The 26,838-nt window shown below is 50.1% G+C and overlaps 1 protein-coding gene across 1 annotated transcript in view; it reads right to left on the bottom strand.

The window, feature by feature from the left end:
* Positions 1 to 544: 544 nt before the first annotated feature.
* Positions 545 to 26,838, bottom strand: part of Eya2 (EYA transcriptional coactivator and phosphatase 2) — a 174,764-nt gene continuing 148,470 nt past the window's right edge. The window contains exons 10-16 of the mRNA XM_052723360.1: positions 17,176 to 17,265; positions 11,133 to 11,191; positions 8,870 to 9,030; positions 6,205 to 6,319; positions 5,350 to 5,471; positions 2,998 to 3,098; positions 545 to 1,214 (exon numbers count right to left, since the gene is read on the bottom strand). Coding sequence (XP_052579320.1) covers positions 1,134 to 1,214; positions 2,998 to 3,098; positions 5,350 to 5,471; positions 6,205 to 6,319; positions 8,870 to 9,030; positions 11,133 to 11,191; positions 17,176 to 17,265 — 729 coding nt within the window. The 3' untranslated portion in view covers positions 545 to 1,133. The remainder of the gene's footprint in view (positions 1,215 to 2,997; positions 3,099 to 5,349; positions 5,472 to 6,204; positions 6,320 to 8,869; positions 9,031 to 11,132; positions 11,192 to 17,175; positions 17,266 to 26,838) is intronic.

Below are 26,838 nucleotides of genomic sequence, written 5' to 3'. Positions count from 1 at the left end.
CTCCGCAGCACCCGGCTCCGCAGCACCCGGCTCCGCTGCACCCGGCTCCGCTGCACCCGGCTCCGCTGCACCCGGCTCCGCTGCACCCGGCTCCGCAGCACCCGGCTCCTCAGCAACCCGTCTACTCGATGCTCCCACCAGTGTATTTTTAAAACGTCTGAGTTTGTGACCTTCTTTGTTCTGTTGTTATGAGACTTCATGAAACTGTCACCATGCTGGGAGATGGAATTTGGGGTAACCTAATATGTACTCCTGGGCCGTGGCCACTCTTCTTTGGCTGCAGAACAAACTGTCTCTTATGTCCTTTGAGGTGAGAGCTGTGTGTTTTATTGTTTTCATGTCAAATTCTCAAACCCAGCTTCCTGGATAGAACATGGCTCAGATTTGGTCAAGGAAATGCGGATACTGTGTGCTGGAGCTGAGGCCCCCTCCCCACTTCACTGAAACCAGTTCAAGTTCAAATTGGATTTTATTATTTTGCAACTTGAAAAAGTCGACATGTGGAAGCCTAAGCAACAGGTAAAAGTTACCACAACCTTCCATCTTCAAATGTAAACGTGGCTTTATTTAATGCCTTTATCCATCATCACAAAGTACCTCTTCCTTCCCGGGGTCCCCCCTTCCCTACAAAGTAAGATGGCGGCATAAGGCACGCACACTGTCCACGTGACATCAGGGAGGATCTTGGAAAAGGAAAAGTAAGCAAGAGGCATCCCCACAGCCCCAGATTGCCTCCCTCACCAACGTCCAGACAATGACTGTCCCTGAAGCACGGAACTGGGAACCACCCCACAGCCAGTTTAGAACCCCGAACCAGACTAACGGCCAAGAAACCACAGCACAGGGACCAGAGGGTAACGTGAGTAATGGGATCAGTTCATAAATTAAAAAAAAAGAGAACAAGATGAGCTGCCCCTGTGCCCTCCCGAGCCGACACTCCCTCATTTGGGTCTCTGGGTTTCACAACGCAGCCTGGCTCTCTGTCCCCAAGGGAAGAGGACACTTCAGAGTTGGCCGTGGGACGTGTCCCCTGGGTGCAGGGCCCCTTCCCAGTTTCTGGTGTCTAGGGCTCTCGTGACATGAGATGACGGGGATTGGGTGGTGGGTGGCAGGTGGTGGCTGCAACCCCCCTGCTATAGATACTCCAGTTCCAGGGCGTGCCTCAGGGCCTCCAGGTCAGCATGGCAGGATATCCTCCAGAAGGGCATGTTGTGCTGCAGCAGAAAGCATCCCGTTACACGTGGCCAAACAAGTTGCCCAGGCAGCCTGGAGGGTCCCCGGGAACGTTAGCAGACCCCTATGTGCCCAGCATCCCCGGTGAAGCCCAACCTCTCTGCTCCCTCAGGGCACAGCAGAATCCTCAGGCAGGTGTTAACATCCTGCAGGAAGCAGAGCGAGGCAGCCTCGGGTTGGGTGGGTTGGGGTGGTCCCGGGAATGGTGTGGGATTGTATCAGGCCTTGAAGGTTCTGTCCTCAGCTTGGGAGGGGGCATAAAAAAAAGAGTCTCCTGTTCTGCTGGTGGCTGAAGGGGAGGGGGTCCCAGGAAGGGTATCCTTGGGCCAGTGAAGGATGTCAACTGTCTTCTCCTATTGCTTTCCCACATTTTTTTTTTTTTTGAGACATGGTCTCTTACTGAACCCAGAGCTCAGCTAGACTGGGATCCACCTTTCTTTCTTACTTCCCAGTGCGCGCACACACACACACACACACACACACACACACACACACACACACACACACACACTTTTTACAAAGGTACAGAGGATCTGAACTCAGGTCCTCACGTTCATGTACCAGGTACATTATCAGCTGAGCCATCCCCCCAACCCTGTGCAGTGAACTTAACACCAGAAAGGTAAGCTTTGAAGAGACTTTCTTTCCTAATGCCCGCAGCCCTTCCGGCATCTGAACAGCTCCCTGGCCTCCCCTCCAGCCACCCGGTCCTGCCCCACCGTGGCAGCCCCCTTGCCGCTAGCTCTAGCCTGCAGATCTTCAGTTCCTGTCCTTTCTCCCTGCTACCTGCTTGGCCCACACGCTGGCCTGTCTTCGTTCACTTCTCAGTGAGGCCGACCTTGACAGCTACCTGGGCCCGTAACTTGCCCCTCACCCCACTCACCCCTATTTCCATGCTCTGTTTCCCCCTAAGCTTTCGTCACCCCACGTCAGGCATGTTGTACTTCTTGGTCCCCGGTCTGTGCGCTGGCTGAGAGGTGGGTAGCACACAGTAGATGCTCAGCTAATACAGCCCTCACCCTGGCTGGAGCATCGCAGGCCGTTGTTCTGAGACTTGAGGGGACAAGGATAATTAAAGGACGCATATGGCAGCTGAGGTGGGCGGGGGCAGGACTGAAGTCATTCCCTCAAGGACAGAACTGCAGGGCGGCCTCCTGGGGCCTTGCCTCTTCTCTCTCCCCAAGGGATCCTAAACACATTTGCATTTCCTTGGGATATGTTAAATGGGAGTGAAGGGGGGGGGAAGCAGGTCCCTGAATTAAGCTTCATGACATTAACTAGGAGCTTGTCTGGCCTTGGGATGGGGGTGGCAGCTCTCTGGGGTGCTGTTGACAGGGCCAGATCCAGGGTCCAGGCAGCTGTTTCTTTTCCAAGAGGCCCCTGTGCTCTGTTGGAGGCTGAGATCACAGATGTGGGATTGTCTTTTTCATTAGCCTAATGCTGCCTTTATTAGCCGGGAAGCGTTCTTGGAACCTGCCGCCCCTGAGCATGAAATAAAATGCCCGCACGTGCACTGGCCCTGCTGGTCCACAGGGTCTCTGGGGCCCAGAACCGGGCCAGGATGCCAGGGGCAGTGGCCAGGGCCATAAGGGGGATTTGTGGGAGGAAATTACTCAGGATGCTTCTGGATCTGCAAATGTGAGCAGCCTTGGAGAGCAGAGCTCGAGGTGTGTGTGTGTGTGTGTGTGTGTGTGTGTGTGTGTGTGTGTGTGCGCGCGCGCGCACGCGTGTGCTGTAGGCAGGCTGCCCGGGGGGCTTAGGTACCTTCTTGGCTCCTTGCTCCTCTTCCACCCCGTCACCTATCACAATGTAGACAGCTTTGCGGCCAAATCTCTGCATGATTCTCTCGAAGCAGCTCTCCTTGCCTGCATGGGGTGGAGAGGAAGGAAGGAGATCAGAGCTTGGAGTCCCCACAAGGGGTGGAACAGTGTAAGTGGCAGCCACCGCCACCCTGTCTGTCATCTGTCCCACAGCAAGCTTAGCGCTGCCATTAGCCTCACAGGAAGGTGGTCAACTTCAGCCACCCAGAGAGTTTGAGCAGGGTGGAAGGCAGGCCCGTCTCTGGTGCTGCTATTTGGGCCTTGGCAACGTACACTAACAAAGGACTCGCTGTCCTGTGCCTTCAGCCCCTAGTATTGTAAACCTAAACCAAAAGGCACCATGGTAAGAAATGTTTATATTGTCGCCACGTGTGGTGGTACAGGCTTGCCATTCCAGCTACTTTGAAGGCTGAGTCAGAAGAAACCCAAGTTTAAAGCCTGCCCCGGATACGAGTGGGTTCAGGATGTAGCTCAGTGGTAGAACTTTTGCCTAGAGTGAGCAAGGTTCTGGGTTCAATTACCAGAACCATGGAAAAGAATTATATTGTTGTTTTGACACAACGAAAAATTAAAAAGAAGGAAAAATGGCTTAGTTGGTAAGAATGCAGTGTAAGTGTGGGGACCTGAGTTCAGACTCCAGCACCCGTGTACGCAGGCATGATCCTGTACACACACACACACACACACACACACACACACACACACGCACACGCACATGCACACACGCACATACACGCACACATGCACACATGCACACACACATGCACACACACATGCACACACGCACACACATGCACACACGCACATGCACACATGCACACACACGCACACATGCACACACATGCACACACACATACACACATGCGCACACACACGCACGCACACACGCACGCACACACATGCACACACGCACACACATATGCACACACACACACACATGCACACATCCACACACGCACATGCACACACACGCACACATGCACACACACATGCACACACGCACACACGCACACACACATGCACACACGCACACGCACACACGCACACACACACACACACACACACACACACGCATCCTGACAGGATAGCTAGGGCTTGCTGGCTGCCAGTGTAGCCTAAATAAATAATAACCAAAAAGGCCCAGGTCCAGGAAGACCCCCTGACTCAAAACGGAGTTAGAGGGAGAGTGATGGAGGAGGCTCCCTGAAAGCCTCTGGCCTCTGCTTACACACACACGACACACACATATATCATACCCACCCACACAAAATAAAAGAATGCAATTTAAAAATAAAAATAAAGCCATCTCAACTAACTAGGTTTTGTGTATGTGTGTGTGGTGTATGTGTGTATGTTCGGGTGAGTGTGCACAGGTGCACTTGCCCATGTGGGTGTTGTGGAGGCCTGAGGTCAACGCCAGCTGTCTTCCGGATCTCTTCCCACCTTTGGTTTTTGAGACAGGGTCTCTCACTGAACTTGGAGTTCTTTACTCATCTGGGCCGGCTGTCTGTGCCTGCTCAGTGCTGGGTTACAAGCATGGACAGCTCTGTCTAGTTTGGGTTTTTGCTTGTGTTGGTTTTTTTTTTTTTTTTCCCACGACAAGGTCTCACTATGTAGCCTCGACTGGCCCGGAACTTGTTTTGTAGCCCAGGCTGCCCTCAGACTCACAGAGCTCCACCTGCCTCTGCCTCCTGAGTGCTGGGATCAAAGTCTTGAGCCACCATGCCCAGCCTTTTAAGGTGGGTACTGGGCATCTGAACTCAGGTCCCCAGGCTGCACACTTAGCACTCAGCCCGCTAAACCATCTCCCCAGACCTAGGTTTATTTATTTTTTATGATTTATTATTTTTATTTTATGTGCATTAGTGTTTTGCCTGCATGTATGTTTCTGTAAAGGTGTCAGATCCCTTGGAACTGGAGTTAGAGACAGTTGTGAGCTGCCATGTGGGTGCTGGGAATTGAACCCAGGTCCTCTGGAAGAGCAGCCTGGGCTCTTAACCACTGAGCCATCCCTCCAGGCCCCTAGGTTTATTTTTAGGTCCTGTGCATTTGGGATGTAAGAATAAAAAAGTTAACCTCCTCAGTGAGAAAAAGAAAGCCACCATTCCTTGGATTTTTCAAGGAACTCAGTAAGGGGCTGAGAGCAAACAGGGCTGTTGATTCCTGTGGGTCCAGGCCTGTGCTCGAAGTCAGTTACACTCTTTGGAGGGCTGTGGTCTGAGGGCTGAGTCCTGCTCCATAGCTCACTAGCTCGGGGTGAGAGTTCCTTCCCTGCCCCAACCCCAGCCCCTCCTACCTGTCTTGGTGGCGCTGTAGATGTTCTCAATGGGGAACACGGAGCCCAGGCCGTACAGCAGGACCTTGGCCAGTGCAGGGATCAGTTGTGTGGTGGTGACCAACACATTGACACAGTTGGGTCTGGGGACAAAAGCAACTTTGTGTCAGACCCAAAGGCACCACCAGGCCACTCCTGGTGTCACGGCTCAGTTAGGCCAGGATCTGGGCAGGTGGTGGTGTCTGTGATACTTAGGGGGTCTGTAGGATCTGGCTGGGCTGCCTTCAGGTGGGGTGACACCCAGGGACACTGTAGCTGCTTCTGGCCTGAAGCTACCTGACCTTGGTGTGCAGTGGGGTGACTCCTTCCTTATTCATTCATTTATGTGTTTTTTGAGACAGGATCTCACTGTGTAGCTCTGGCTAGTTTAGAACTGGCTCTGTAGACCAGGCTGGCCTCTATCTCACAGAGATTGTCTGCTTCTGCCTCCTGAGTGCTGGGATTAAAGGTGTGCCCCAGTTTCCTTCCTTCCTTAGAAGTGAGAATGTATTGCAAGGGCTGCAAGCTCCTTAGCTACAAGGCCCCAGGTCATGTGACACAGAACAAGTATGGGACTGTTCGGACAGGTGAGGACTGGGCTCCACAGAACAGCACAGGTCCATTCCAATCTTTTGAAAGTTCTGAACCTGGAAGGCTCCTGGGGCAAGTGGTCTCAGCTACTCACAGCAGGTGTCCACTGGGCCTTGAAGCGTTAAGCTCCAGCCCACACTGGGAAAACGCAACTGAGAGATGGGAAGTTCCCCTCCGCGTGTCCTGCCCAGTGAGGGAATGGAGATGTCCCCACTGTGTGGCGGGTGAGGAGGGGTGGCCACTTGCCGAGAGTTGATGAGGTTGAGGGCCTTCAGGGAGTGGGTGAGCCAGAGGTCAGTCAGGGCCTCCAGCTCTGCACGCAGCTGCAGCCACGTCTCTCTTTTGGGAGCGCCGATCAAGCCTGCAGGAAAGGGAATAAAGAGGATGTCCTCATGTTAGAAAGAGCTGAGGGGAGCCAGGGGAGCCCAATCACTCAAGGTCAACTCAGTTTAGCCACTCTTCATCTTCAGAACATGCACTGTCTGACTTATCCAGCCACCCAGCCATCCAGCCACCCACCCATCTAACCCACCCACCCATCCATCTAACCCACCCATCCACTCATCTAACCCACCCATCTATCCATCCATCTACCCATCTAACCCACCCATCCACCCACCCACCCATCCATCTAACCTGCCCTCCTACTCATCTCCCCACCCATCCAGCTACCCTCCCACCTATCCATCCAATATTTCAAGATTGTCCTCTGTGTGCTCAGTATTGGGACAGTATTGTGAATGTCCGGAGCTGAAGGTTGTGTTCTGGTGGAGCTCCACCTTAGCCCCTGGCACCAATATATCCAGAGTCTGGAATGTTCTGGTGGGAGCTCCACCTCAACCCCCCTCCTCCCTCTCTCTCCCCAAACCTGCCCCCTCAAAGCCCCCCAAACAGCAGCCCCTCCCCTAGAGCTGCCCTCCTGTTCCAGACCCCTGCCGAGGAGGCCCACCAAAAGCCAGCCCTTCCCTGGGGCTGCTCAAGACCACGCCTACAGGGTACTTAAGGCCTGGCAGCCATGCTTCCCATGTGGCCCTTCCTCTGTGACTCTTGCCTAGCCTTCCCAAGGGTCACCCAGAATTGCTTTGCTCATGAAACCTGGATTTATTAATTTGGTTTGATTTGGCTTTTTACATCAGCGGCGGCGGCGGCGGGAACCCAGCAACCGGGGATTTTAAAACTTATCAGGTTGGAACCATTAAGATGGACACAAAGGGTTGGTGGTGGTGCACTCCTTTAATCCCAGCACTCGAGGCAGAGCCAGGCGGATCTCTGTGAGTTCAAGGCCAGCCTGGTCTACAGAGTAAGATTCAGGGCAGATACCAAAACTACACAGAGAAACCCTGTCTCGAACCCCCCCCCCCCCAAAAAAAAACAAACCAAAAATAAAAGATGGACACAAAGCACAAAGACAGAGCAGAAGATACGCATGACTAACTTTGCCGGGATCTTACTGTGCACAGAACACGTGCTTAATGCCACCTCCTTCCTTTCATCCTCACAGAAGCCTCAGAGGTGGGCACTGATTGTGTTCCGTCCTTTAGACGAAGACACAGGCCCTGCAAGGGGTTGGTTGATGCACTTGCTTAGCACGGGGAAGAAACAACGGAGCCAGGACTGGCAGCTGACTCCGGAGCCCTGCTGGACGTTTCTGAACTGTCTTCTCAGCTAGCTTTCAGCCTTCTTAAGATAAAGTCCAGAGTCTCCGGATGACCCTGTTGGACTGGCAGCCTCACCTCCCTGCCAGGGCTCTAGAGTTTTTCTGTTCCAGCCTCAGGGTTCGTCCTTATTCACCGAAGTACTAGGTGTGTGCCTGCCTCAGGACCTTTGCACACTCCATTCAGAGCCCGATCCCTGCTCTCTTCTTTTCTTCCTTATCTTTTACCTGACCGAGTCCTCCACCCGACGTCTCGGGCCAAGTCCACCAGTGTTCTCTCTCTCAACCCCTGGACCTCTCCCCTGGGCTTCCCACTAGAATTTAAAAGTCCATGATCACGTGTTTGACGTCTGCTCTCACAAGACAGGGTCAGGAGGGACTTGTGGGGTACCATAGGGTCATCCTGGGTGACAGGGCGACACGTGCTGGGTCGTGTTGGGGGCGGGGGACTTAATGGGGACCCAGTGCTGCCCTGTGCCCTGAGCCAGCCCAGGTCATGCACTTGTAAATGGCTTTAATTCGGTGGCTGCTCCAGAAACAGCACTTGGGTCCTCGGACTGCACACACCACCCGACTTGGAGGGACCATGGCCTACCTTGAGCAGCAGCCTTGGAGTGGGGTGGGAGTGGGGCCAGGAATCTGTATTTTTCTAGGAACAGATGTAGTCCGCCATCAGAGCGGCTTTGGTAGTATTAAGAAGACTCCATGGGGACCAAGTGTTCTGGGACAAGATCTGTCACTGGTTGACGTCAAGGCAGCTGAGAGTGATTGTTGGCAGATATTGGAACCGCAGCATTTGGGAGGCCGGGGCAGAAGGACAGAGTTCAAGCCTAGTCCGGCTGCACAGAGAGGCTATGCCTCAAAAGTCAACGGGGACTGGGGAGATGGCTCAGTAGCTAGCATGATCACCATGCTAACATGTGGACCGAGTCCAGATCCCCAGCACCATGGAAAAAGCACCAGCCTGTAATCCCAGTGGTTGGAGAGGCTGAGACAAGAGGGCTCCTGGGCCTTGCTGGCAAGCTAGCCCAGCCTAATAGCAAGCCCAGGCTCACTGAGAGACCTGTCTCAAAAAGTAAGGTGGAGAGTGATTGAGGAAGACGTCAGACATCAGCCTCCACCTGCACATGCACTTATGTACCTGCATGTCCATGTCCAGAACCTTCCAAAGCATTGCCTGGCCCACAGCAGGGTCCAGGAGTACCAGCTCAGTCTTCCCTGTGCTCCCCCATTTCTTCCGGCTTGCTGGTCACTCACCACCCACGTTATTGCGGTAGGTGTTGTACATCTCCTTCACCCGGCGGTAGCGGAAGGCGAGTTTCCTCATCCAGTCCACGCCGCCATGCACCCCTGTACCCAGGCACAGGCTGGCCCCTGGTGCCGCGCTGTGGAAACCGTCCGTGGAGAAGTTGTATGTGCTACAGAGACAAGAGAGGGGTGGCATCAGTGTGGGGAGACCCACAGTGGGCCTTGGGGTATCCATGGGTCCCTGGACACACTCAGGGGCAATTTCTCATTCGATTTTGAAAAAGGCTGCATGCTTGCTGGGGCTGAGCAGAGCCCTTGCTTCTGTCTTTGGGCGTCAGACTGCACCCCTAGACTCTTTGGGGGAACTATCACCGCCCTGCACGCAGTGGCCAAGCTTGAGAAAGTCTCCACCTTTGCCCCGTGGAATTCCAGGCACCAGTAAACTGTGCTTACTGAGGGCCAGAGTGTTTATAACCTTGAGTGTGACCACATTGGCACTCCCCTCTCATCCCTAAATCTAAACAATATGCCTCAAATGCATTTATTTACAAAAAAATTCTTGAAGATAAGAGGAATAAGCAAAGTGGCTCATGTGTCTTTACTTAATTTTTAAACTTTGTTTAAATTGTGAACTTTTCTTAATCTTTAAATCTTGTAAATTACACTCCTGAATGAACTCAGTCAGCCACAGGATCTTAGAGCTGTCAACACCCATTTTTCTACAATCACTCAGTCAATCTAAAGTCATGTATCAACTATCTATTATCTTTTATCTGTCAGTCATCTGCATCTTGATCATCTATCTATCTTCATCTATTATCTATTATCTTCCCATCTATCTACATAACATTTATCTATCAATACTCTATCAATCATCAATCTATTGTCATTCAATCATTATCTCTGTCATGTCTATCTAACATCTAGCAATCAACTAATCTATTATCTATATCATCTATCATCTAACTACTAGCTTTCTATCCATGTATTTATTACTTATCAACTATCTATCTATCTATCTATCTATCTATCTATCTATCTATCCTCAATTAATCTGTCAATCATGTCTTTCTATTATTATAAAATCAATGGGCTTTCAATTATCTCTCTCTGTATCTAGCTACCTATCACTTATCAGTCATTTATCCTCTATCATTTATCATCTATCTATCAATCATCTATTCATTATCTATCTGTCATCTATTCATCTACCTATCTATCAGCTATCAATTATTTATCTATCTATATATCATCTATCTACCTACTTACCTACCGACCTAATGGTAAGGACAATAAAATGGCCTCTTCTTTGAGTCTTATTCTTTCCCTAAACATCTGTCAATCAAACTCTGCTTAAATCTGGGGCTGGGGAGGTGGCTCAGTGGGGAAAGTGCCTGTTGTGCAAGCATGAGGATCTGAGTTCGGATCCTCAGCATCCATGAAAAATGCAATGCATGAAGGCCTGTGACCTCAGTGCTGGGGTGAGCGTGCGCGTGGGGGGGTGCGGTGCTTAAGAGGCAGAGACAGGAGGATTCTGGGGGTGTTGGCCAGTCAATTTAGCCAAAATAGTAAGCTCAAGGTTTACTGAGAGATCTCATATCAAAAATAAAGTGGAGAGTGAGGAGGAAGACATGTAATATCCGACTCTAAACATGCTTGCTCAGATGAGCATACCCACACACACTAAAATGAATTAAAAAAATTCATGTTGGCTTGTCCTGAAATTCCTTTCAGTGGTAAAGCCAAGTGTCCAGTTTGACCTGTGTGGAGGTCCCTAAGTAGGAAGGGAACTTCTCAGCCTGAGCAGGAGTTGGGGGTAGTTTCTACCACAGACAATGAGAGCATCTCTCTCCTAGGCTACGGTAAACACATACAGAGTTAAGCCAATGTCAAGCAAGCATCCTACCACAAAGTTATAGCCCTAGTCTCTATTCTTTTTAACTTACCGTATCAGGGTCTTGCTAGGTTGCCCAGGCTGGCTTTGAACTCACTCTGCAGCCCAGGCAGGCTTTGTTCTGGCTAGCCCTCTGCCTTAGCCTTCCATGAGTAGGCAAACACTGGACCACTGAGCTATGCCCCAGCACTTAAGAAGGAGTTTTGACTCCCCAAATTATTTCTTTGTCTTTTAGACAAGATCTCTTGACATAGCCCTGGCTGTCCTGGAAATCATTATGTAGACCAGGCTGGCCTCAAACTCACAGAGATCCTCCTGCCTCTGCCTCCCAAGTGCTAGAATTAAAGGCATGCCTGTCTAGACTCCCCAAATCCTTACCTTAAATCTTGGCCATTGTCATCAGATGAGACATCATCCACGTGGATTTGGTCACAGTCCTTGTGGAAATGTGATAAGGACAAAGATGTGCCAGTTAGTCTGAAGTGGAGCTGGTATTTTGGTTTGGTTTTTGAGACAGGGTCTAATGAAGCCCAGGCTGACCTTGAACTTGCTACATAGAGGAGGATGACTTTGAGCTTCTGATCCTCCTGCTTCCAGTTCCTGAGTGCACCACCATACCTGATTATAGATGGTAGGATCGGGGCTTCATGGCTCCTAATCAAACACTATCAACTGGGCTACATCCCAGCCTAGTGGCTTTATTTATCTATTTATTGTTTTTTTTGAGACAGGATTTCTCTGTGTAACAGCTCTGGCTCCTAGAACTCACTCTGTAGACCAGGCTGGCCTCAGACTCACAGAGATCCTCCTGCCTTTAATCCCAGCACTCGGGAGGCAGAGACAGTGGATCTCTGTGTGTTCGAGGCCAGCCTGGTCTCCAAAGCGAGTTCCAGGAAAGGCGCAAAGCTACACAGAGAAACCCTGTCTTGAAAAACCAAAAAAAAAAAAAAAAAAAAAAAGAGCTGGCATTCTTGGGGGCTGGTCTGCGTTTTTGTCATGAAAGGTTAGAGCCTTGGCTCAGGTACTGACTCCTTTCTCTTCAGTTCCCATTGTGAATAAGCATGTGGCCATGAGGAGAGATACCAGGCAAGTGACCAGCTCAGCTGAGTGAGCTTTGCAAATGAAAAGGGGTGACTAATGTGGCACTGGGGGGACTCCAAGGGTCCCCAAGTCTCTAGGAAACAGTCACCTGATCATCAGGTGGGTGCTAATTAACTTTCACCACACAATGAACTCTGTTACATCCAGGCTTTAGCTTTTCTGTAGGTCACCCTCTGCTCCACAAGCCATGTGCCTCAGTTTCCCTTCTGTCCTTAATTCTGTATTAACAGCCACATGGACCTGAGGACACCATAAAGCAAGATGCAGAGATTTCTATCAACCCGAAAAGTTCTATGAACAGTGCTGCTCTAGGAGAGAGGGGTATGTCAACATCCGACTCCTGGTCTGGCTTAGTGAACTCTTTCAGGGAAGGACTTGTAAGCTGGTCTATGCTGCAAAGTGTGTGTGTGTGTGCATGTGCGTGTGCATGTGTGTGTGTGTGTGTGTGTGCGTGTGTGTGCACATGCACTTGTGCTCTCACCATGCAGGTGGATGTAGTGGTCAAAGTTTGATGTTGGGATGGCTTTTTTTTTTCTTTTTTATTTTTTTGAGACAGGGTTTCTCTGTGTAGTTTTGGTTCCTGTCCTGGAACTCCCTCTGTAGCCCAGGCTGGCCTCGAACTCACAGAGATCCACCTGGCTCTGCCTCCCGAGTGCTGGGATTAAAGGCATGCACTGCCACCACCTGGCAGCTTTTCTTCTCCTTCTCTTTCTTCTTCTTTAGAATTGGTACTTTATTTCTTTCATTTATTTTATTTTTTAGTGCATTTGTGTTTTCACTGCCTGTATGTCTCTGTGAGGGTGTCAGATCCCCCGGAACTGGAGTTACCGATAGCTGTGGTAACTTCCACATGGGTGCTGGAAATCGAATCTGAGTCCTGTGCCAATAGCAGCCAGTGCTCTTAATAACTGAGCCATAGGTCCAGACCCTCCCGAAGTATTTTTTGAAATGACTGCCAACGTTTAAACTAAGGGGACCTCTTTCTGAGTTCCACGACCGTGTCATTTGGAACTGAACTTTGGCTGTGCCCTCGGGCCTGGAGGTCCATCGGCAGTTTCTCCCGTGGTCCCATTTGCCTCAGCCTCACTTGGCCGTCCTGTGTTTATTTGGCTCCTGTAGACATCTGGGTTTGAGATCTTCCCCCCATAGCCATCCTAAATGAGGAAGGGTCCCAGGACCAGCCATACTGACATGTTAATGAATCGCTTTTTCCTACTGAGATAGAGTCTTCTGTAGCCTAACTTGGCCTCTGACTCACTATGTAGCCAAGGATGACCCAGAACTATTGATCCTCCTGTCTCCACCCGCTGAGGGCTGGGAACACAGGACAGGCATGAGCCACCACAGTTTGTTTATCTGGTGCCAGGGATGGAGCCAGGGCTTTGTGCATGCCCGGCAAGCGCACTCTGCCAACTGAGCAGCATCCCCAGCCACCGCATGATTTGCATTTAAGATGCAAGGCTGACTTTACAGACCCAGGCACGGGGCCTCACAGTGCACTGCAAGCCTGGCACAGGCTGTCCTTCTCTCAGGCCCGAGGGCCCTGCAGGGGTCAGGCAGTGCTCCGTATCCCCATCCTCCTCCCCTGGCAGGTTCCCAGGGTTTCCCTGACGTCAGGGGAAAGGCATGTGAGGAGGCCCTGCTTTTCTCATTTGTGAGGGGATTGTCGGGGGCGCTAAAGTGTGACAACAGTAGCGATCACATTTCGGACTTCATAAAATGCCGTGACACTCGCTAGACGCTACCTCATACTCTACCAGCTGACCTGGATCAAGTTACCCTCCAAGCCAGTGGCGCCAGGGCCACCGGACAGGGCAGAGGACAGGGGATCTGGCTGAGCATTTGTGGAAGAAGACTGGAGTCCCTGATTCTGTTGTGTGCCCCACCCCTGGGTGTGTGGGACAGTACCCAAAGCTGGAGGGGAGGCACATTCACAGCGCCTGCAGGAAAATTCTGGTCTATCTCAGGTCAAAGAGGGATGAACGACCCTGTGGAGGGGTTTCAGTGGGACCTACTGGCAAAGACAGGCAGAGGGTTCCATAGGTGAGATGATGTGGGTTAGGGAACCTGGGCAGAGAACAGCCATACAATGGCAGCTTATTGGTGCAGTGAGAAATGGGGTGTGTGTGTGCCCCTCCTTTCCATGTACTGGAATAGCACCGTGGAGTGAACGGTAGCATGTCCGTTTGGGGAACTCCAACCCCATACATAGCCCAGAAGACCAGGGCAGGTCCTCGAGTTTGCTCACAAAAGGATTCTAAGGCATCGAAAGTTGTGGAAAAGTGGCTAAGGAGGGGACATTCACCGTGGAATCACGTGTGTGGTGACAGCAACCTACTAAAATACTTGATTTTTCAAAGGACAGATATATCGAATACTTAAGTAGGAAGAGAACAATCTAGAAGTTCATACATCTGGGAGGAAACAGCAGCTCCACAGACTCCAACACCAGCTGAGGTTGGCCTGGTAGTCAGCGGAGGGATTAGCCTTACCAAAAGGGTGTCAGCAAATTAATGATTAAGATAATAGAAACACGAGAGCTGTGGGTGTAGCCCAGTCAGATGTCCTTGTGTAGCATGTGGGAGGTTCTGAGTTCAGTCCACAGTGCCGTCATCACCACCACAGCAAAACAGAGGCTGAGGAGCGTCAGAGGCCGAGTGTTTGCATTAGGAGGCTCTCGTCTTGTTCCTCAGAACAGAAAAAGGACAATACACACACACACACACACACACACACACACACACGTGGCAGGGATTATAGGCATATATATGTATTGCTTTTGAATAAATGATTGAAAATATCTTCCTGGGAGGAGACAAGACCTGCCATGTCCTCCGAGCTTCACTGCGGCAGGGACTCCGCTCAGACCTTTCCACAGATGAAGAGAGACACTCTCATCGGCCCACCTCACGTGGGAGAGAATGAAGCAGAGAACACTGGGGCCTGCTATGGGTTGAACTGTCCCCTTCACAGAAAAAAGCCGTGTTGGAGTCTTAACCTCCAATGTCTGTGAACATGTCTTTATTTGGAAATCGTCACAGGGGTGGAATGACCCAGGGGAGATTTTGTCTTTGCCTGTACCATCCTGCACGTGCCCGATTTGGTCTGGTTTGGGAAGCTAAGCAGGGTCAGGCAGGTTAGCACTTGGGTGGGATTCTGACAGAGACCAACATGCACAGAGGAAGAATGCTACAAAGATGGCGTGACAGGCTTGCATGCTGAGGCACGCCCGAGGCTGCTTGGCGCTGGGAGCATGTGTCCCTCACAAGCCACGCCATAGCAGACTGGCTGCTGGAGAGGCCACAAGGTGTGCACACAGTATTTGGGGTTTTCTGCCTAGGAGATGTGTCCACCTCCTCGCCTACTTATTCACGGCTGTTATCTCCATCAGCATGGACCTGTGGAATTCAATAGTTTATTCTTTATCACTAAATCCCTCAGCTTTGGCCACTGGGGATCCTCTCGGTTTCATCCTGTCCTGTTTCCATAAGGCATCGCTGAGTTTTAAGACCTTCTTTAGTTTCTGGAGACCCACCTGTCCTCAGCTCTTAAGCATATCCCATTGGAAGTTACCACTACAACCATCTTCCTTACTTTCTTTCTCTCCTTCCCTTCCATCCCCTTCCTTCCTTCTTTTTTTCCCTTTTGTTTTTTGAGACAGTATCATTCTATACCAGCCGATGGCCTTGAACTCACTGTGTAGCCCAGGCTGGCCTCACCTTGTAGCCCAGGCTGCTCTTGAACTCCTGCTCCTGCCTCCTGCATGCCGAGCTCACAGGTGTGCATCACCACGTCTGGTTCTTACTTTCTGACTCTAGGAGATGCTCCCGGTTAACCTGTCTACTCCCTGTCCACCTCCAGGGGCACCTTCAAGGACCTTCATGTTGAAGAACGGGGTGGGAGGCCAGGTTCTGGGTACTGGGTGGTGCATTGGTGCTGGGCTGGCAGCGTTTCTATCCTCAGAGGACAGAGCAACTTTGTCAGATCAGCCTTTTAAATTCTAAAACACAGCCAAGAACACGCCTGCCCGCAGGCGTTACAAGGCAAGTATTGGATGCTTGGCTAACGACTCACATTCCAAATATGCTGGATGTGGCTGAAGTGAGCACCTTCCTCGTCCCTGCCCAGTCCTTACACATCTTCCCTGGGAGCCTGAGGACCGCTGTCATCCCTTCCGGCCTCACCTCTAAGGTCTGTTCTCCACACGGGACGTCCACGGTAGACCTGCTGTGTAGATGAGATGACCTCAAGCTTCTGATCCTCCTGCCTCTATGTCCCGAATGCTGGGATTACAGGCATGTGCCACCATGCCCAATTTATATGGTGCTGGGTGTCGAACCCAGGGCTTTGTGCATGCTAGGCAAGCCCTCTACTGATCAGACTGTCCCTAGTCTCACTTTGGTCTTTTTGCATGAGACAGATTTTCCTGCCCAGCGTCTTCTAGCCCATGCTGGGTTCAGCAGTTAGAACGAGTCAGTGTCTTGGACATATCCCTTCTCTCTGAGCCCAGATCACCTCTCCCTCCTCAGCCCAGGGCCTTGGCACTTGCTGTCTGCCTCCATTGCTCTCCCATGTGTCCAAGGAATATAAATTTTCTTTTAAAACGCTTCCACCCTGGACCCACTGCTAATTATTGTTACCCCAAGAGGATCTGTACTAGTTTGCCTTAATGAACATATTAAATAAAGGCATCGCAGAAGGAAGAAGAGGCCACCATCCCACGTGACTGGAGCAGGGACAGATGCGGGCCAGCCAGATCACCCTGACAACAGTGTTCCCCCCAAAGGACACCGACTACAGTTCTGTACTTTCCCAGCAGTCGTTAGTAAGTGATTCAAGCCTCTAAAAGAAATGGGCAAGCTGGAGATGGCTCGGTGTTTGAGTTCTCTCTTCCGAAGAACCCCACGTTCTGTTCCCAGCACCCACATCAAAGCAGTTCACAACTGCCCGTACCCCAGCTTTAGGGGATCTGATGCCCTCTTCTGGCCTCTGAGGGCACCTGCACTCATGGACACTCACATACACATAAACAAAATAAAAATAAACTCTTTAAAAGAAAAGGAGCCAGGCAGTGGTGGCACATGCCTTTAATCCCAGCACTCAAGAGGCAGAGGCAGGAGGATCTCTGAGTTTGAGGTCAGCCTGGGCTACAGAGTGAGATCCAGGACAGCCAGGGCTACACAGAGAAACCCTGTCTCCAAAAACAAACAAACAAACAAACAAAAAAAGGGGGGGGGGAAAGAAAGAAAGAAAAGGAAAAAATTTCTAACAGAGACAGCAGCATCCCCAGTAACTTTGAAAATGAGCATTGCGTGCTGACCTCCAGGTCATTGAAGAACAGATGTGTGTCAGCAAGGTTGAAGATCATCTCCTCCATCATGAGGCCGATGCGCACTGACGTCGTAGTGTCCTGTGGGAAAGAGAAGGGACAGTTTAAGGCAAGCTTGGCCTCTGGGGCTCAGCCCATCCCCTACCCCCTCCGCCCCGCCTTGCTTCTCCGGAAAGCAGCTGGAGTCCATGCTCTTCCGAATGGCTCACAACTCTTGTGTGGCTGAGAACACGGCCTGGGGTGAGAATGGCTGGTCTGCACCAGTAGAGAAGAGGCAGATATCACAGAATGACACCACTCTAGCGTGACGGCCACGAGCAATCCCCAAGAAACAGCAAGGGGGACAGGAGCAAGTGTGTCAGAGCATAAGGCGCAAAGCACAGCCAAGCCCTGCCACTGTGTTCACCCCACCCCACTATATACAACACTGCTGTAACGGTTCCTCCCGTTGTCAATGGGATGGACACAGAATCACCATGGAAACACACCTCTGGGGTGCCTATGACGAGGTGTCCAGAGAGGTTTGCAAGGTGGAAAGACCCAGCTGAGTGTGCTCAGCACCATTGCCTGGGTTGGCGTCCAAGACCAGATGAAAACAAAAAAATGAGAAAGAGAGCTGAGTGGAGCCTTCATCTCTCTCCACTTCCAGATGGGGGACCCAGTGTGACCAGCTGCCTCAGGCTCCTGCCGCCATGACTTACCCTCCATGAGAGACTGCACTCTGAAACCGTGAGTGGAAATAAAACCTAAACCCTTCCTTCCTTCCGTTGCTTTTTTCAGGGATCCCCCCGCCCCCCTCCCCCCAGCCAGGCTTTCTCTGTGTAACCCTGGCTGTTCTAGAACTCGCTCTGTAGACCAGGCTGGCCTCAAACTCACAGAGATCCGCCTGCCTCTGCCTCCCGAGTGCTGGGATTAAAGATGTGTGTCACCATTGCTGGGCTTGTCGTCAGGGTTTTTGTGGCATGAAAGGAGAAAGTAAATAACCCAAGGATTTGCCGCCAGTCACCCCTCCCTGAGGATGACATATCCCAGTGTTAGTTTTGGGTAGCATAGCTACCCAAAAGCTAACAGTGTTTTCAGCCTGTGAAGACAGAGGAGACTCGACCCTGAACAGAGACTGTGTGTCCTGAAAGCCCTGTCTGGGCCTTTAGAAAACGCATCTGCCGGGCCCTGAGGACTCAGGTGTCTCGTGTGGCGGAAGTCCAGCTGCAAGCTTTAAGAGTCCCTGCGGTCTCCCACACTTGTTCTCTCTGTTCACAGATCTGTCCAGGTTCCAGATGAACGGAAGTCTGGGCTCCAGGATAAAGATAATGTGGGACTTGCAGGTAACAGTGGATTTGAAGTGTGTGCTGGTTAGTTTGTATCTCAACTAGACACAACCCAGAGTCACCTGGAAAGAGGGAACCTCAACTGAGGAACTGCCTCAGGTGGATTGCCTTGATTGATGATTGGCTTGGGTAGGTCCCGCCCACTGTGGGGGGCACCATCCTTAGGCAAGTGAGTCCAGGCTGTGTAAGAAAGCTAGCTGAGTACGAGCCAGTGATCCAGTGAACAGTGTTCTGTCATCATTCCTGCCTTCAGGTTCCTGCCCTGACTTCCTTCTGTGAGGGACTGTGATCTGGAAGTATAAGTCAAATAAACGTGTTCCTTCCAGTTGCATTTGGTCGTGGTGTTTATCAAAGCAAAACAGAAACCAGGCTAGAACAAGCCGTAAATGAAAAGTGGACTGAGGGCTGGGGACACGGCTCAGAAGAGAAGACTTGCCATGTAAGCGTGAGGGCCTGAGTTTGATCCTGAGAACGCACATAAGAGCCCGGTGTGGTGTGCAGACTTAGGATCCCAGTGCTGGAATCCCTGTGGGAGGCAGAGGCAGGTGGGTGCCTGTGGCCAGGCAGCCTAATCGGTGAGCTCTAGGCCAGTGAGAGACCCTGTCTCAAACTAAGGTGAATGGTGCCTGAGTAATAACTGTGGTAGCCCAAAGAGGCTTCCTAGTGAGACCGTACTCAGGGTCAGAGAATCTGAGCTTGTTTTACCCAACAGAGCTGCATAAGGAGATGATTTTGCCACGGGCATGTTTGGAAGGGTCTACACTTGGCCTTATGGTGTGCTTTGATCTTGAAAGGGGGAGGTCTTTTGCCCCACCCCTTGGCATATTATAAAAAGGCCTTTTGAATAAACCTCTCGGTGGCTGGGTATTGACCCAGGGCCCTCCTGAAGCTATCCTGTGTCTATGTCTTTCTCCTTGTTGTCTAGGTCTATCTTTCTATCTGATATTTCCTCATCCCTCTCTCCTCCACCCAAGAACCCTTCGAAAAGTGGGAGCAGGTCAGAGCTGGACTCCCAGACTCTCACAAACAGCAGCATAGGTTCTTCCTTGGCCTTCATGTGCTCAGGCACATATGTTCATAAGCACTAGCACATACATACACGTACACACACACACACACACACACACACACACACACACACACACACACACACACACACACACACATCCTGGAAGCACTCCTGCTATACAATAAATAATTCCCAAAACAAACCCCTTTTGATCTTAAAAATAAAAAAAAAATAAAAAAACAAGGAAACAAAACAACAAAAAAGAAAAGACTAAAGGGAGAAAGTTACAGCTGCTGATCTTGGCTTCACACACACAGCTGTGGAGAACCAGGCCAGGACGGTGACCTTTAGCCAAACACCTCCTGGGGCTTCGGAGCCTCCTATTCAGGGTCCTGACCAGGAGGTGGCAGACAGGCACTCTAACTGGAGAGGGCCTGGAGGAAGTCAGTGTGACCCAGGGAAGGTCGCGGTCATCAGAAACACGTCCCCTGTGAAAGTCACGGCCGCTGTGCACCTCACTGTGAGGGTGGCTTTCACACACAGGAGGGGAGAGGAGAGCCGCCATGTAGACCCAGAAGGACTTACTCAGAGAAACAGGACACAACAATTATTGTGTGTAAAAACCACTTCTCAAGGGGGGCGGGCGGGTAACATGTATGTATATACTTATGAGAAGGCAAATCGAAGACAGGAATAAAGCTGAGCTCGTGACTGGCTGCGATGGCAGGACACGAGTAGGTTTGTGTGTGTGACCACAGCAAAGGTGAGAGACGGGACCTTCTTTCTCTCTGTTTTTGACAGGGCCTCATAGAGGCCAGGCTGGCCTCAAAGCGTTAGGATTACAGGCACGTGCTGCCCTGCCTGGCCTGTTTTAATGGATTTATTCTTTTGGTGCTGGGAGGACCCCAGGGCCTTTGCACCTGCTGGCAAGTGCTCTACTGTTGGGCTACGGCCCTCACCTTGAGAACTAATTTCTTTCCCCTTATTTTTCAAGACAGGGTTTCTCTGTGTAGCCCTGGCTGTTCTGGAACTCACTCTGTAGACCAGGTTGGCCTCAAACTCAGAGATCCGCCTGCCTCTGCCTCCTGAGTGCTGGGATTAAAGGCGTGAACCACCACTGCTGGCTTAAGAGTTTTGTGTTTTTGTTTTTTTTTTCCGAGAATTAAATTTTTTATCTTGCATTTTGCCAAGCCAGAGATTATGGGTAATACAGAAAAAAGAAACTTGGAAGTAAACACTTAAACAGTTCAGTGGTGGCTAGTGGGGACTGTTGTTTCTCATATATATCTCATTTCTGATGTCCTGTGCAGAGCATCATGAATAAAAAAGCATATGCACACTTTTCTTGAGTTGAAACAATTCAGAATAATTGGCAGCATATTTTGAAATATCACTTTGCTTTATTGTTGTTATCGATGTTTTGGAGACAGGGTTTCTCTGTGTAGCCCTGGCTGTCCTGGAACTTGATCTGTGTACCAGGCTGGCCTCGAACTCAGAGATCTGCCTGCCTCTGCCTTCCGAGTGCTGGGATTAAGGGTGTGCACCACGACGACCCAGCTCTACTTTGCATTTTTAACCCAGGAGAAAAACTCCTACTCATTGCTGTGTTTGAATGTGAAAAGCCCCACCGGCTCAAGTGTTTGAACATTTGGTATCTAGTTGGTGTTGTTTTGGAAGGTTGTAGAACAAAATTGGGTTGCTGGGGGTGGGTCTTAAGGTTTGATAGACAGGCCCTGTGTCCTGTTTGCTATTTGCCTCCTGATTGAGGATGCCATGTGGCCATCTACCTCAGGCTCCTGCTTCCATACCTTCCTGGCCACAATGAACTGTGTCCCCCTTAAACTGTGAGCCAAAGTGACCCCCACTTCCTTCCCTCAGTTGCTTTTTATCAGGTATTTGGTCAGAGCAAGGACAAAAGCCACCAATATACTCATGAACAAGGGAACCTCCTGAGAGAGACGTTCCATACAGAACTGAAGGTGGGTTGCAAAAGACTGGAACTAACTTAACCATCCAGCTGAAAAAGAAGGAAAGAGCAAGATGGAAAAACCAAATCTCAGCAGAAAGAATTCTGCCAGGCTTCCTTGTGTTAATGTGAACACTTAAAATATGTTGAGGGGTCGGGAGATGGCTTGATCAGCAAGTCCCTGCCATGCATACATGGAGGGGGGGTTGGATCCCCAGGACCCATGTAAGGGCTCGGCATCGTGGCTCTGTAACCCCAGTGCTGGAGGTGGGCCAGAGACAGGTGGGTTCCCGGAGCTCGCTGGCCAACAGCACACATGTATATTCACACATGACCTTATATATGTATTGTGGGAGCCCACAAAGGTTTCCTAGTGAGATCTGAGCTTGCTTTACACACCAGAGCTGCATAAGGGGGTGGACGGACCACGTGCATGGTTACCAGGTGTTGGGAAGAGTCTGCACTTAGCTGTGCTAGGGGGAGGTCTTTTGCTCCACCCCTTGGCGTTTCTATAAATAGCCCTTTGGAAGAGACAGAAGGGGCTGGTGGATATCGACCCAGATCCTCCTGAAGCTAGCCTGTGTTTCTGTGTCCTCTCATCGGCTAGGCATATCCCTCTACCTAATATTTCTCTACCCTCCTCGCAGGAACCCTGGAAAAGATGGGGGCTAGTCCCCCACAATGTATGCATTACATATCTAGAACCGTACATATGTACATACCCTCTCCCAACATACCTGCACACACATAATATTTTTTAAAAGGACAGACAAGCTAAGACAAAAGCAGAATTCAGGTGTGAAGGCTGAAAGAAACCTTCCCATGCACCTCCTGCTGCCTGCTGGGTGATTCCTGAACACCCTCCACGACACACCAGCCTGTGGCTTCTGTCACACAAGCAGCAGTGGGACCCAATCAAGTGCCTTCTCACCACACTTTCAGACCCACCCTGAGCCCTGTATCAGCCGATGGCGCACGGAGTGTTAAACAGTCTGGCATGAATGTGAACACTGCCCGGTGTCCCAGGGCAGCTCTCATCCCACGGGCTCCTGTCCACTGCCTCATGCCCACCATCAGAACACACAGCAAGAGCACCTGATGTCCCACAGTGCAGCCGGAGATGCCAGGCACATGAAAGGCACCTCCCCAACCATGACATACTCTTTGGATTAAAGCAGAAGTCCAGTGGTTAACTTGCTAAACAAGCAACATCAGACACGGATGACTTGAAAAACAGAAAGCAATTAAACCCAGAACAGGAGAATGGAGACTGCAGAATGAGTTCAGTGTGGACCACGCCCCTGGACGGGCTGTGCTGGGGCAGGGTGGGGAGGATGGAATGCCATTCTTGTTGGCCGAGTCTGTTTGCGGGTGGCTGTTACCCTGCGAAGGCATAAACCTGGTCCAGACTTGGCAGATTTTTCCAGTGAGCCCTAACATTCTGCAGGTTTCTGGAGCTGACTTTGATGTCATCGTGGTGGTCTGTGCATGCCTTGGGTTGGGGGACTAGAGTGGAGTGGTGGGACTGCTCTTGGGACAGAGACAGCACTCTGGACCCCCATGAAGCCTGGGGACTGAATTCCAATGCCTTCGTGATGAAATTCTTTTAGTTAGAGGAGGGTGTTTCAACCACCAGCCTGGTGGTGGTTAGTCTATCTTGGGATGCCTGGTTGTATTTCTTGGGTAAAACTGTAAAAAAGGAAAATCTTTCCTAAAACAAAATCAATCTGATGTGAAACAAGTTAGGAAAGAAGGCAAGGCGAGGCTGGGAGAGGCTTTGGAATTAGGATGCCGAGTTACTCAGTGTGAGCCGCAGCAGTTGGTTCCTGGGGCTGGAGAGACAGCTTGGTGACAGGAGTACCTGCTGTCCTTCCAGAGGTTCCCAGCACCCATGTCAGGTGACCCACAATCACCTGTGGCTCTGGCTTCATGAGATCGGATGCTTTCTTCTGTCCTCTGAGGGTACCTGCATGTGCGTGGTGTGTGCATATACACCAGACATACACCATCACACCCAGGGGGGAGGCTGATCTGGCAGAATGTAACACAGAATGGCAGCCATCTGCCCAGTCACCCACAGCAGATTTGTGAGGGTGTGTGGATCCCACTGTGACACGTCTCAGGCGCTGGAACTCGCAGAGATCCACCTGCCTCTGCCCTCTGAGTGCTAGGATTAAAGGCATGTACCACCATGCCCAGCTTATAGCCCAGTTTGAAATGGTTACTTATCTCTTTATTGTTGGAATCAAAGAGTTCTTTATATATATTCTACATGCAATATCTCTGGTAGCAAAAGCAAAAAAAAATTTCTTTTCCTGCTTATAATAATTGAACTGTGGTCACTTGTAATGAGTGGTAATGAAAAGGTGTTTATTTATTTGTGTGTGTGGTTGCACATGTGTGCACATGGAGGTCAGAGGAGAGCTTTTGGGCATCAGTTCTCTCCTTTCATTATGTAGGTCCCAGGGATTGAACTCAGGTCATTGAGCTTGGCAACAAGCACCTTTACCTGCTGAGCCATCTTGCCAGCCCTGCGTCTAGAAACCTTTCCCCCCGTTCATTTCTGGTGATGAAGCCATGCTAGGTAAGTGTTTGATCATTGGCTGAGCCACATCTCCAGTCCTCAAAAGATTCTGACTCTGCAATTCGATCCTGTGTTCTTGTGAAGATGGGTGTGTCAAGCCCAGTGTGCCCCATGGGCAAGCCCACAATCGTCTACACACTGGGGGCCAAACTTTACCAGGTCTGTTTTCCAATGATGACCCTCACTGCACCCAACTAGAGGTGACTTTGGCCACAGCATGTAAGGTTTGAGTTATGAAGTGATTGTGAAGTTAACAGTCTTTCTCTGATACAACATCACAGGTTGGGCATGTGGCCTCTTTCAAACAGTAGACTATCTCCATCATTGACGAGGTGCCCCTGCCAGTGGCCACAGACAGTAATCTCTAGGAGTCAAATGATTGGGCATACCGACTCTGGAGCCAGAAGGACTTGGGTTCAGGTGCTGGCCTGCCATTTTCCAAGGATATCGGAGGTGACAGTCACCTCCGTGGGCCCCAGTTTCTTCAACTGAATGTAAGCAATGAGTCTTTGCAGGGATTCCTCAGTAATACCTTGATACCTCTTACAAAACACTTGGGGCCTAGGCACATTTAGCAAGAAGCTGCAGAACCCAGAATTGCCCACAGAAAATACTCCCCCGCCTCCCGATTAAAAAATTCTCATGTAGCAATTTAACCTGCTGTTTTGCACCCCAGCCTTGGCCATTCTTTGTTTTTTGTTTTGTTTTTGTTTTTGCTTTTTTGAGGCAGGTCTCTGTCTTCAAACTTATGATGTAGTTGAAGATGACCTTGAACTTCTGATCCCCCTGACTCCACTTGTTGAGTACTGGGATCCCATTTATCTTGCTTGCTTTAGGTGGTTTGAGGGACCTAACCCAGGGCTCTGGGTATGGTGCTACAGGCCACAGGAATATATTAAAAGAACTCAGCTGGTTATGGCAAAGCTACTACCTGAAGGGATCAAGGAATTCCTTCAGAGGAAGCCAAATTCCAAGGAGCATTTGGTGTTATTTGGCTTGTTATATATCAGCTGTCTTCTGTTATGAAAATCATGTGTGCCTTCATAGTTTTCCCAATTGATTTTCCCCTAAGAATTGCTAACAGTGTGGACTGATCACTCTTGGACACATACATTCAAGGTATCTGGAGAACAGCCTCAGGAAAGGCTTCCTTCCCCCCAGGCCATCTGTTTCTCCCCTTTCAGCACTGGAATCAGATATCTCCCTTAGCCACATTCAAGGACTAACAGAAATAACAGCTCAGACTACCACATGCTAGTCTGCTAACTCAAGGTAAGGTAAATTCCACAAGGAGACACCGTCAGGTGGACCTTAAGTAATAGCTTTACACAATTTAGCTCAAACCCTCCTTTCTTACAGCCTTACTAACTTTATAGACCTCTAACTCCTTACCTAACCACTTCTAGGAATATTTGGATAACCTTCTGCGCTGACAGCTATGCTCAGCCAGAACCCCAGTTCAAGCCTCCCTGTAATTATCATCATTGGCAGCATCCGGCCAGGTCCATTCCCAGATGGAGGAAAGTACCTTATCAGAGATACCTCTGTACTCTCTAAGAACAGACTTAAGCATCCAGGCTACCTGTTTGAGAAGGCCTGGTGGATGTGCAATTAAGCTTAACTTCCTCCTTTCCTAAACCTTACCTTTAGTTCCAGATCTCTCTTTAACTATCACCAGAGGCATCTAGCTGTACACAGATTGCCTAGTGACCGAGCACACTTTCCCCTACCCTGCAGAAAAATGGCAGATAGCTTGAACAGATAGGAGCCACAGGAAAAAAGAAGGCAGTTTTATTTTCTCCCATTGACCTAGCAACTTATAGATTCTTAACATTTTCTACCAAACACATTTAAGACTATAGTTGAGCACATAAGAGCCCTCTTCTTAGATATTACCTGAATTTAGCTTTTAGTTAATCCATTTCCCCATTGGTCACTTCCCTTTGGGGTTGCAAATGATAATTAACGGTTATTGCCCCCCTTTGTGATTCTTATCACCCCTCACTTTGACCCTGGAAGCCTGGCTTTGCCCTGCCAAGGGATTACTGCTTGTAAGTGTATATATACCGGGACTCCCAGGGCACGGGAAGATGGATAAGAAGATTTGGAAGAATAAATGACTGGACTAAGAGCTCGGTGTGCTGAGATTCTATTTCCTGAAAACAGTCCTCACCGTTAGTAGTTTCTCTCCTGAGCCCCTGGGATGTGTGATATTAAGTCTGGTCCCTCTATTATTATACAAGAGTGTGGTAGACAAGCACCCCACTAACTCAGCCACAGCCATTTTTATAGATTTTTTTTAATTTAAAATTTTATAGGTATATTTGTCTTGTCTAATGCATGTCTGTGCACCATGTGCATGCCTAGTACCCATGGAGACCAGAAAGGGGCATTGGATTGCCTGGAACTGGACTTACAGATGGTTGTGAGCCACCATGTGGGTGCTGGGAATTGAACCTGGGTCCTCTGTAGAGCAGCCAGTGCTTCTAACCACTGAGCCATCTCTCCAGGCCCTCCTTTTAATTTTTAATAGCATTTATCATGATTGGAAATCACCTTAAGTATTTTAGGTACTTGTGATGTAGAATCTCACCAGTCCCACACACCCGTAGGAGGCACCTTCACCAGAGCAGGTGTCTGATTTCTCACACCTGGACCAGCAGTTGCTCCAGCAAGCTCTTCTCAGACGTGACTGTGTATGGCTGGCCCTATGTCCACAGCTTATTTCCTTCAGACAAATCAAGATTCTAAGGCTACACTGATAACA

The sequence above is a fragment of the Peromyscus californicus genome, unplaced genomic scaffold (assembly GCF_007827085.1).
Source record: "Peromyscus californicus insignis strain IS unplaced genomic scaffold, ASM782708v3 Scaffold_7__1_contigs__length_154581171, whole genome shotgun sequence".
Lineage (NCBI taxonomy): Eukaryota > Metazoa > Chordata > Mammalia > Rodentia > Cricetidae > Peromyscus > Peromyscus californicus.
This window is presented reverse-complemented; position numbering and strand designations above follow the sequence as displayed.